The sequence below is a fragment of the Onychostruthus taczanowskii genome, unplaced genomic scaffold (genome assembly GCF_017590055.1).
Source record: "Onychostruthus taczanowskii isolate IOZ18803 unplaced genomic scaffold, ASM1759005v1 scaffold41, whole genome shotgun sequence".
NCBI classification, from domain to species: Eukaryota; Metazoa; Chordata; class Aves; order Passeriformes; family Passeridae; genus Onychostruthus; species Onychostruthus taczanowskii.
In genome coordinates, this window is record NW_024501571.1 from 3,889,236 (window position 1) to 3,901,946 (window position 12,711).

Genomic DNA, 12,711 nt, shown 5'->3' on the forward strand with positions numbered 1-12,711 from the left:
TAACAGATGCCCCTGAGAAAGGCATGTTGTGTAGATCCACAGTGATTTGCATTGGGTAAGTAGGGCAACTTGTGGTTGTGAGAAAAAAGAAAACAACGTGATAGTATTGTATTTGGTTCACAACTTGTAGACAAGACTGTTTAAAAAAATAAAGCTGAGAGAACTTACTATAACATCCATTACCAAAATGCAAGAAAAACTACTATACTTTGTCAAGCAACAGATCCCCAGAAGACCTACAAAATCACAGTCAGGGTTGATAATTCCAGTCTGCTGGGTCACGGAACACAGACCAGAGAAAGGCTGGTCAGGCTTTCAGGGACTTTGGAAATTTGAATCACTATCTGGATGGTAAGAATATAAAATCATTAAGCACTTCAGATCTAAATTCTAGGTGGTTCTCTCCCAAATTCAATAGATTGAATTATTACTTATTATTACTTATTACTTATTATCACTCTTACTTATCAAAGAAGGAAGAAAACAAAGTAAATGTTTTACAGGTATTTGTAGGAACTTCATCTACCAGAGAATCAGGGAAGGAATCACAGTGGTGTTTTTGTGGATATTGAAAGGATGGTGATAAGGGAGAGAAAAGCAGGATAGTTCTTAATTCACAAGGTAGAAAAGAGCAGGGATGACTTCCTGCTTGAAACATGGATGGATCAGAGTAGGCTGAAGGCTTCCAGTATTTCAAACAAACATAAGGTGGGCAAATTGCATATGTCAGGGACGGAGAAAAATATAGCATGAAGTGGTAAGAGACTGGAAAAAGAGTTTTAGCTATGTTGATGGATTTTTAAAGTGCTACATGCTATGCTTCTTCACTGATAAAAAAAATCAGCTAGATCTATGAGAGTTTCATTATTTACAGCATATTATAGAATAGAATAAAAAGGCTGTTTGCTGTTCTTGGCAATGTGATTATTTGCTGTTAAATATTTACACCTTTTTTTTTTTTCCCAAAGAGTATTGGGAAAGAAGAGGGAAGTTGATTTATTTTTAAGTTTCCATGAAGCCTTCCAGGTTCACGTCCAGAAATTATCAGCAGCATTTTCGCATTTTCTGGGATATGGGGCTTTGCTGAGCTTAAAAATAAAACCTTCATTCCTGTTAACACAAATGATGCTCCACTTTTTAAATATAACATTAATTTTAAATTATTATTTTCTCTGCTAAGTAATCCTGCATTTGCATCTTATATGAAAGCCTTGCCTAAATACATACCTTTTTCTGCTCCACAATATTCATTTTACCCAGAGGCCTGGCATCTCTTAACTCCAAATTCACTCTGTATATGTGGCTCCAAACCAAACAGGAAAATCAGAGGCCTGATGGCTGAAGTCAGCAGCAGTCCTCTCTGTTGCCTTTCCCCACTTGAGAAGAAATGGAGAGGCAAGGGGTGCTCAGAGACCTTCAGATCCTCTGAAGGCCAGTAAAGTAAAGTCTAAGCATCCCCTGATGTAGAGGTGAGGACAGAGAGAGCAAAGAGGCACAGAATCAGCCAAATAGGCTCCAGCTCCTGCAGAGATTCCAGGTAGCAATATGGGCATCTGAGCAAGCTGAAAATTGCTCCTTTCTGAATTCCAGAGCGTATCTCTTGCTACAATTGGCCTGCTGTTCATCAGCACAGACAAACAGGCAGCAATGAGGCTCCTCCAGGACCTCTTCCCAAATCCGATAGTCTGTGCATGTGGGGGAAGAAAAAGTGACCTGAAGGAGCCTGTAACAATGCTTTGAAAACACAGAAATCAGCCAGTGTTCTTGAAGACTCTTTGGACCACATTAAGCCTTGTAAGCAATATTTCTTGCTGGACAACAGGTCTCCTTCCTCTGTGAATTTTGGTTTCAAAGGAAGGGTTTATACTGAAGAGTTGCTGCTGTCTTACTTTCCAATGACAATGAGAAAGAACTCTTTGTCAACATCTATATGGCCACATTGAAACAGTCACTGCAGAAAGAAAAAAGGCTCAAAAATACCCAGAATCAGACCCTAAATCATTATGTTGTGCAATACATACTAAAGCATACACAAAGCTTCATCCTATTCCAGTGAAACACCGTAGGAACAGCAAATACATGGGAATGGTAAGAAGAATATACTGGAACCCTGAGCTTTTCCTATTCTACACAGCCTTGTCTTGAAGATAAATAAATTTGGTCTACCAAGTGAGATACTAGGCTGCACTTAGGGGACAATGAAACCAGGCAAACCCAATTGTTTTAAAAATCTGCAATATAGTGCTGGACTTTCTTCAACTATATCCAAGCACAGTTATGAAGCTGCTGCATTTACTCTCTTCTCCACAGACAACAAACCAGCTTAAAAGGGAAGTTGTACTCTATCTTCTGCAGCCAAACAATAAAGATATCTGTGAAAGCTGAGAGCCCTCAGGCGTTGAGATGAATCCTTCTCTCTGGCAAAGGGAAAAAGATTTGACAAGAGGAGTAGAACCCCCCTGCCCCTACCTGAGATGTGTGAACATGCCTCAAAAGAATACCTGCCCAACTCAAACTGACTTATCTTCCACTTCATCATCAAGACAGGCACTCTGCTAGCAAGGTAGAACAGCATCTGAAAAGTTATTTGCTTCATGTTTCCATGCTGAAGTTCGCTCCGAGGCGAGCAATGAGAAAAAGGCTGCAAAACCCACGTACACGACTGCAATTCATTGCTCAGAGCTGGGCAGCCTGGCACGGGATGCAAAGCCCAGCATTATGCATTCCTGATTCAAGCCAAGCTCCTGGAAGCCCAGCGGAAGTTTGGCTTGAACAGGGACTACAGGCTATAGCTGGTAATAAAACATCAGATAATAGTGCTTTACGTGTCCAGAGAGGTGCTCTTTTTCTAAGAATTGCTTCACTTCTCATTGATTTTTCCACATCCTGCAAAATTAAATGCTAATTTTATTCCTTCCTCTTCCCCCTGGTCCCCTCCCACTCAATACTGATCTCCAGAAGGAGCTGGCAACACTGATCCTGCCGGGAAAAGCCAGTGCTCACCTGGAAATCCTAAAAATTCAGTACTTCGAGGAAGAAGTTGAATGACATGGGTCAGATTAGGACAAGAGCAATGACTTCTGCTTTTTTTTTCCCCTGGAGAGATCATCTAGATTATCTGTGGTTATTCCTTAATTCAGCATTTCTGGTTTTGTGGTCAAATCTCTGAATATCTTCCCAATCAAGATATTTTCTGGAATCAATTTTAATGACTAAATGCATACCTAAAGTAATAGTCACTGTGATTTCCTGAACTCTTTTTTTATCTCTGTTGGTTTTTTTTTCTTGTTTGTTTGCTTCGTTTTTGTTTTGGACAGCAGGGGTTTAATGTAGTTTGGATAGGGCCATTAGAATATGAGAAACTGGTTTCTAAGCAATAAGATCTTGGAAGAAAAAATGAAACTAAATTAAGAAAAAAATTGAAAGTTCATTTACTGACTAATGAAATTATCAGCTTTTCTATATGCTAATAGAGAGACATTTCAGATAAGAGTATTTTTATTTCCCTGCAAGACACAACAAAAGGATCAAGTTTACTAAAACTCATGGTGAAATCAAGACAAACCACAGCCATGAAATTTGCAATTTCTAGAGCATCTTGTATGAGAACAAAGTGTAGAACAGGGTTTTCTTTAAGCAATAGCCACTGGGCATGGAGTATGTTTGACAACATTTTAAACTCCTAATGCTTGTTCTACATTCCATCTGTGTTGAAATATAAAAAAATTATATATATAAAAGCTTTTATTGATAAAGGGCAGAACCAGATGTCTCTCTCACTAGCAATGAATTGCAGGCAAAGGCTGACAGAGCCAAGCAATTGAATGAGCCAGAAAAAAAAAAAAAAAAAAAAAAAAAAAAAAGAAGGGAACAGAACACTTCATTTTGTAGATTTTCAAATGCAGTTATCCTCTTCCAGAAGCTAATAATTTTCAACTACTAGGCCTGTTTCAAGCAAATGAAGTGCACTTATCTCACACTAGGCCAGAAACCATCACTGGACCAAGTGCCCCTGGAGTCAACAACACAAGTGGTGGGTCAAGCAAGCTGTGGATGTTTGGGTTTTTTTTGCATTTCTGAGCAATTCAGTGGTGCAAAGCTTTTGAGGAGCAAGAAATGGGAAGAGCACTCTTACATATTAAGCAAGAAGATGTCACACCTTTGGAATTAAGAGGATGATGGATTTTCATTATTTTTCAGGGTTATGAAACAAAAGATATCTCTTGTCAGCTGTGGCTTGCAATCAGACTGGAGCTGCTTCAAAGCACATAGGAGGTAGGAAGGGAATACAAGAGAAAGCACAACCTGGGACTGAAAGGGTCGTAGTTATGTCATGGAGATACCCAGCTACACACACCAGCTAAAGGGTGCCTGTGTCTGGAGATTCCTCTCAAAATCTCCACTCTTATCTAGGAGTGAGTACATTTAAGTGGCAAGACACTGAAAAAGTTGTAAATTAATGTTGCAATGAATTGCTGCCTATGACTGCTGGGACAGTGTCAGGTGTTTCTGCCGGGACTACATTTTCCGTGTCACACTAACATGGCAAAGAGAAAAAATAATAATAATGAAAAAAAACCCAGTAGATCAGTAAAACCATTTTCCTCAAAGAGCAATAGCTACATCTCTGGAATAACCATGGTTGTAAACTCTTAAAACCCCAGGGTAAGATCCACACAACAATTTAAGAAATGAACAGGGATGTGAAAATCATAAAGCAAAATTCTCAGGTCGCTGTTGCTGCTGTTTCCCTGGCAAACCTGAAGTGGCTCACTATGCACAGGCTGAGGGGAAATCAAGGACATAAATTCCCTGCATGCTCCTCTGCAGGGGATGAGTCCATCCCTGATGCAGTGGGGAGCAGGGCACAGCTGGGCACAGCTGGGCACGGTGTCTCCTTCCAGGGTAACCTGGACACAGCTCTCTGCTTCCAGGCTAAGCTGAGCAGAAGTGGGCAGGAGCACATCCCTTCCAGCCTAACCACAGCCTGGAGCACTCACAGGCATGGACTAAGTCTCTCCACAGTACTAAGCCCTAAATCCTGCCCTCAGCTGTGACAACATGCTGCCCCTGATAGTAAGTGATGGGTAAAGGCACAAAATATGGCCCAGGAGGTCGGTGCAGGATCTTTCTCACAGCTCTTACACCAATGTTTGTTTCAGAGCATTGCTTTTGAACTTGACTTTAAGTGTTGCCACCATTTGGCAGGCAAGGGAGAAACCATCCCAAGGCAGAGAACACACTCAAGATACTCAGCCTTCTTCAGCTGAGTTGTAAGAGGCAAGAGAATGCAGCTGTTCTCATCCATATAAACTATTTTTTTATATTTGTGTAAATGGAAAGAAAAAAAAAATCACCAAACAGGCACTATTGGTACAGTAGGCAACTCCTTTGTGAATTGGCTCATTTAGGCATTCATTTAAACACAGTAATTAAGATTTAACACAAAACAGAAGCTGCTTTCAGATGTCATTTTGAAGGCCAGATGATCTCCTCTTTATTAATATTATAATTTTAAACTATTGTCAGCTGAATTTTCAAGAATCAAGCTGTGAGCAAAGAGAATACACTACTGAAGTGTGTCCTATTTACGTAACCCAGTCTCAATGAAAATGAGAGATTGATTATAAATCTGTGATACAGAGGATGGAGAGCTGCACCACTAAATCTCAGGGTGCTTTATCTGGACGTTAGGAGGGAATTTATACCTTCAGCATCTGCCATTCACCTTTTCTATTTAACACCATATGGAAGAACACAACAGCGTTTAAGGCAACATATTTCTGAAAACCTTTATGAGAAAGCCAGCAGCTTACTGCAAATGAAAAATGAAATCCTGAAGGGAACACAAGCCCTTCTCCTCCTTTCCACAGTCACAGAGAATGCAGGAACGTGTTGGAAAGCAATTAAAGTATGATGATTCTAAAGGGGAATAATTATTTCACAAGTACTTGAGAACATTACATTTATTGCTCCAATTAGTTTTTATTTTCCAAATAGGCATTCTTGTTCCTGCATTTTTCTTGTACCTATGAAGGTTTTTCTTGTACTCCCACTTCTTTGCTAAGGAAAGCTCAGCCTTCCTTTCTACATATATTCCCTATTTTGTGACTTTAGCCTCTGGTTAACCTTGCCCTGCCACCAGTTTGTTTTAATCAAAGGAAATCATGTCAGGAGATGCAATATATTTTGGAACTATAAGAACACACAAGAAATAATCCCCTATAGGAAACAGTGTGTGGAAACGAAGGGAAAGGAAAGAAAACCAAAACGTTGCCTCTCCACTTTAGAGGGAAAGAAGTTTTTATTTGCTTGAGCAATAAAACAATTATTTCTCTGTAGAATATTGTCTTGCTCAAGTGTACTCTTGCTATTCTAGGTGCTTTTGAAAAAGAAAAGATTTTGTACACCTTTCTCCTGTATCGGTTTGGTCAAATATTTTTATATTTATCTGTGAATTAATCATGAAATTTGAACAGTCCAAATGCTCATAAGATATCAAACATCCTAAAATGCCAATGAAATATTTAGAATTATCAAAGTTGTTAGAGCAATCATAACTGATGATTAATTTGGATGATGAATACGTGTGGGGGAGGCTTAAACTTGTGAGATCGTATCATAGGAAGTGAAAGATATATTTAAATATTGATGTGCTGAGAGTTATCGTAGGTTAACTTCTGAATGAGATTCTAGAAAAGATGATGGGGAGAAGGACACCATGAAATTGTAATTACTTAATAGACATCCAAAGATATATTTTCCTTTCTGAAGCTTTCTGAAGCTCATTGGCACCAGTCAAAATTTTTCTTCTTTTTTTGCTTTGCTTTTCCTCAGTAGTGGCCCAAGGAATCTGTCACACAAGTAATTTAAGTAAAAGTCATATTACTTAAAATAAAGCTATTACTGAATCAAAGTTAGAATAAAGTGCCAGTATAAGGATGAGACTGTGGTCTTAAAAATACCTGTCTATTTTCAGTTAGGAAATCATGATTTGATATTCTAGATATAAAAAAGACCAGAAAATGGGAAAAAAAATGTTGACAGGCTGTTGAGTTTCCCTGCAGTTAAGTTTAAAAACATAAATTTGTTATCTCCAGATTTTTGCTAAAAAAAAAAAAAAAAAAATAATAAAAAAAAAAAGGTCCTATATTGCAGCTTTACTGCAGAAAATGAAGTTCTGGATTTTAAAATGCAAGCATGTCCTGTGAATGGTGACATTTCTTATTTACTAAAGAGCAAGTACAAACCAAAAGTATCAAAAATTGGTCTTCACTGGCTTTTTAATCAGCATATTGCACATATCTCGGCTTTTGACTCATTTTTGATTAGAAGAGAAAGAAATTTAAAGGCTTAATATTTTTTCACATTATTGCCTTGTAACCCATGCAGTTGCACGCGCACTGTTGAAGCATAACACACTTTATTGGCATTATATCCTGCTACCAAAAATTAAAGTAAAATTTGAGTTTGTTTCAGTAGTAAAAAACACTGATACTCATTACACGAAAGGTGATCCCAGGCACTGAAATGTGGAACATGGAATTGAAAAATCTTCTGTGGTATTGCGGAAATCAACATGGGGGGGGTACAACGAGGAGCATTTAATCCTCAAAGCAACCACTTCACAATCATCCAGTTGGCATGTACATGTGAGCCAGTGAAATCAGCAAATTACATTGAACTCAGATTTTATAACCTCACTTAGTAACCATTAACCCTCTCCTACCCTGTCCAGATACACACACACATTCCATCTGTATGTTTCGCCTACATGTATCAGAGTATTTTCCTCAGAACTGCCTCTTCCCCACAGTGCACAACAGCGGTCAAACAATTCCTGATCCTTCCCAGAGCACACAGGGCTCTTTGCAGGCATTTACCATGGTTAGAGCATCTAGCTTGCCATCTGTCCTCAAAAACAGAAGTTCATGCATTTTTATGCTTCATATCCTAGAGTATCTATTTTCCAATGACATGTCATTAATTAATTTTTACTAGTAAATTGCCATTCAGTCACTAACCAGGTACACTGATGCCATGCATACAGTTTAATTATACACAGTCATGCTCAATGTATCTGATGTTCTATTTTATTTCTGTTTAGCTATATAGCAACAGCAGCAAAATTTGAAAGCGAGCAGCATTTAAGAGTCATTAACATTCTCACAGAGGTAAAAGCATTTTAACTTTGCAATTATCAGGCTGGCAGCTGACTTTCACACTAGGTATGCACTGAAAGTTATTCCCTGAAAAATCCCCTTTTTCTCTTTCATTGAAATAAAGGATGATTTTGAAAATAAATCCCTTTACAAATATTTTTAAATGTGCAAAGAAGAAGTGCAAGTGATATTGTATGCTACCAATTTCCCAAAACATCTGATATGCCACCGGCACCTTAAAAAAAAGTCTAGTTTCCCCAGCTTGTGCTGCAAAAGATAAATGCTATACATATATTTTGCTAATTGCCTTGCTCTAAAATAAGAAATTCCTTTCTGCTAAAGAGTGAACTGAGCTACAGGAATGGCTGGAGCAGATGGCGAGGTTAAAAGTTTTGTGCAGCGTGGTAACTCGGAGCGTGCTCTCGGATGCTCCGCGCCACCCCGCTAACGCTGCTGGCGGCTCGCCGCTCGCCTGGGGGGGCAGCTAAAGGGGAAGGTGCTCGTGTGCCCCTGACCCCTGATGCGTAATCAAACTGCATCCTCGTCAGCACTGATTAGTCCAGAGAGTTGGGGACTTGCAAATAAATATATGTCACCACTTGGCTCAGAAGGACGAGATAAAGATGGTTTTAAACAGCGAATGACAGAGTATTAGAAAGGCAGCGCAGCAAAGCTCCACACACAGCGTTCAGTTTCAAGACTGTTTTTGTTAGGAATAGAAGCTCCCTGAGTTCATGGCAATTTAGACTCAATATTAATTTGCATGCATGACACAGGATCCCTTGAAATCACACCATCTCCACAGTTAGATCAGCAGCAAGGCAAGGTTTGGTTTATACAAGGAAGCACATCATGTCACGACCACTGATGATACAGGAGGCAAAGTTTTTTCCTTCAAGAGAGCACTTAGTCACCCCTCCCCCCCAAAAATGCATGAAGAACCAGCACCAACCCTACAAGAATTGTGCATTTAACAACTCCATTATCAAACTTCTGGATTTCAAGATCAACTTAGGAGCTGACATTTCTCTAGACTAGTTTTTGTATCTTTGGACACACATTAAGCTCTGTGTCTAATGAACACTGACTGTGTTTCAAGCTGTGTTAAGATATATTATGGATGCTTCAGAGAGAAAAGGAGTATGAAGAGAGCAATGCAGAAGAAATAGTTTGACGTGGTACTCCCCCACCTCGAGGGGTAAATTGAAGATAAAGTTATATAAGCTTAAGTGACAACAGGGCATCATCAGCCACAGTTAATAGTGCCTTTGAGCTTGGAGATGTTTGTTAGCAGGATCTTTTCTGACTGCCTGGAAGGACAGCAGGTAGAAAGTCTAATCAAAGCTGAGATGATGCAAACAAGGGGAAGTTTGGCTGTGGCAGGTCCCTACAGAGGGCTGCCGAGCAAGAGATACCAATATTCAGCTGCTACTTTGTACCCTAATGGGCAAACCTCTGCGATTTCCCTGCAAAACGGTAAAAATTGACAGCATTTGTACCAAAACTGACTGACGCAAATAAACTCTGGGATTTTACAATGGGAAGAGCAAAACACAGCACAGAACACCTTTGAATCTAAGACCACAAATTTAAGACAAGAGGCAGCATTTACACACTTTGCTGTCCTTCAAGGACTGTAAAAATAGTGTAAGTCATCTGCACCAAGTAGCTTGACTCTTGCCCCTCTCCCACACACTCACTAAACCTCAGCTGTCTGAACAACTGGCCACTACTGAATGTCTCCATGCAGAACACTGCTGCTGCAAGGGAAAAGCATTCCACCTCTGAGAAAGTTTGGTTACCAGTAAAAAAGGCAATAAAAGTCTGAATAGCCTTAGATGGGGGCACAGTATGCAACCTGATTTGTGCCAATTGCAGGTGACACTCTCTGCTGCACATACGGGTTTATTTACACTTGTAACTTAAGTGCTGCCTCAACCAGAACAGCTTCAATGCAGAGTCAATGCCAAAGCCTCTCGCTTCTTTCTAATGTAACTCAAACCACGTTTGTCATCCCGATGAAAGAAGAAAAAGCAACAAAATAAAAGATATTTTGGATACTGTAAAACAATACAGCACAGTCCTCACACTTCGTATCTTTCAGCAGATGTCTATTTCATCATTTCTAGCTTTTGCTTTTTCATACAAGCGTTAGGTTACCTGAAAATACCTGCCAATTGGCAATGCTCAAGAGGATGATAATCGAAACTTTCAGACCGAGATTAACAGAGCAGAGCCGGGCTAGGGGAATACTTCTCCTTCTGAAATTCCAGCATTAAGCGCCTTCCAATACATCTCATCCCCACTTCAACTGCATGTAAAACAACCATCCTCACCCTAATTAACACTCGCTGTACCAGGCAGCTGTCGGGGACGGTATGGGGGGGGAAAAACACCCCAAAAACCCGCCAAATCCTTGCATTCTGCCTGGCACTTCCAGTGGATGCTTAGTATTTCATCTGAATTTGAAAGCTGGTGAAAATTTGCCGGGGACATTTTTATTCTGCCGGCAAGGGGTGCTAAGACACGGGTGGGTCCGGGCTGGCTGCAGGGGACAGGTGTCTGTGGAGGGCTCCGCTGGGCACGGAGGGCAGAGCGTTCAGCTACGCGCGACCGACGCGCGTTTCTCCACGTTGCATCATCATCATCATCATCCGATAACCCCCGCGCCCGCCGGCACCGACCTGCGGGACGCTGAGCACCCCGGGAGGGGGCACGACACGGAGACCACCAAGTGACTCGGGAAGGGGGGTGGCTGGGGGTACGAGTCCCCCTTCCCTTCCCGCGGAAGGGCGGGCGGTGCGGGAGGGAGCCGGCCGGAGCCCCGCGCCCCGCGGCGGGGGCTCGGTGCCGGGCGGTACCCGGAGCCGGGGCGGGGAGGACCCGGCGGCAGCCCCGCCGCCACTTACATTCTGTCAGAGACCAGCAAGCGGCCGTCGACCATCATCTCCGGAAGGAAATCCAGCTTGAACGAAGAAGTCATGCTGGGCTCCGGGGGCGCCGCGGCGGTCGGCGGGAGGATGCGGCGGGGCGCGGCGGATCCCACAACTGCGCCGGGCGGCGGAGCGGCAGGCACAGGTGCGGAGGCCTCCCCGCGGCAGCCGCCAGCCCCGGCAGTTGTCACATTTCTCTCCCCCTCTCGGTTTTTTCCGCCAATCCCCTCCGAAATCGACTGCTGAGGCAACTGTCGGTGGAGCGCCAGGTGCTGAGCGGGGAGGCGGAGCCATCTCCCCGCTGCGGCTCCCCGTTAACCCCTGCGCCCCCGCCGCCCCGGGAGAGGCCTATTGCCGCCGCCGGCCTGGGGGCTGCCCGCCCGGGGCTCCGCGGCTCCGCCCGGCGCGGCTCCGGGGGCGGCGGGACCCGCCCGGCGCCTCCGCAGCGCTGCCCGGCCCCGCGGCCGTGAGGGGTCAGCCGAGCCCGGCGGGGCAGTGGCCCCGCGGCGCGGACAGCCCGGGGCGGGCTCTGCTCCCTCACACGGGCACGGCGCTGCCCGGTGCGGCCGGAGCCAGCCTGGGGGCACTGGGAGTGTTTGGTCAGGTTCTGGGTGCAGGCTGTCTCTCCACTCAAACTCCTGCCATTCAGACCTTGGCAGTCTTTTAAATGCTCAGAGTGATGTTACTGGCTGGCGAGAGACTGGTAGTAACTCTGTCCTCGCTGATCAGAAAGAGGGATTTAAATAACTAATGACGGCAAATCCTTTCTCATGGCTGTAACCTCCCAAAAACCCGCTCCCAGCCTCGCTGCTCTCAGAGTTGGCCGCGCACAGAAGTGTCACCACCAAGACGCGCACAAAATTCCACACATACAAATAGCTGGAGGCCCCCCCCTCCACGCCACCGCCCCCTGAAAATCTGTATAAATTTTCCTTTCCATCTCCAAGACCGACTTGCTTCAATACAAAGCCGCTTCAGGCAAAAGAATATTAACATATTTACGAAGATTACTAGGTGATCTGAGCAGTCTAGACAGACAGAACGTTCCTCTCCACTGTGTGTGCTTCTCCATCTGAATCTCTCTCTAGGTTTTATAATTTGATTTGTTATGGATAATCAACACTTGCAAAAAGTAGCAAATGCAAATTAAGACCTACTACTATGCTTAAACTTTTCAAAGAGCATTCTAATATAAAAATTAAATTGATCCATAAAGAATGTGTTATCAGTCAGGCCAATTTTTATTTAAATTTTGACCATTGTTGATTTGATAGGGAAAAAAAATACAGAATGGGCAAGTTTTTAGAGTCCAGTTTATTGCACTAAGAGACTTACCAATTTTAAAGAGTTAAAAAGGAAGAAAACCCCCTCAGGCTGCTAAAATTTTTGCCTACTTTGCAAGACTAAAGAAAGAAAAGGTTCACTTGGCCCTCAGCATAATCCCCATAGGACAGCTGCAATCCTGAACAGATACCTATAGTGTTATTAATCTGCTCTGCTCTATATGTTCACATACTGTCCTCGTCACCATGGCACCTAAACATCCCCATAGAAAGGCACAAAGCAAAGCTATGGCTCCTCTTGACTAAATTCATGGTGATTCCTTTACGCCACCC

General features: G+C 42.7%; 1 protein-coding gene across 4 annotated transcripts in view; it reads right to left on the reverse strand.

The window, feature by feature from the left end:
* CELF2 (CUGBP Elav-like family member 2) overlaps positions 1 to 12,711 on the reverse strand; it is a 376,192-nt gene that overhangs the window by 232,925 nt on the left and 130,556 nt on the right. For 2 of the 4 annotated variants that reach the window (XM_041413441.1, XM_041413437.1), the window contains exon 1: positions 11,072 to 11,309. The exons of the other annotated variants lie outside the window; for them this stretch is intronic. In XM_041413441.1, coding sequence (XP_041269375.1) covers positions 11,072 to 11,145 — 74 coding nt within the window. In that variant the 5' untranslated portion in view covers positions 11,146 to 11,309. Of the gene's footprint in view, positions 1 to 11,071; positions 11,310 to 12,711 lie in introns of those variants that run through there. 4 annotated transcript variants of the gene reach the window in all.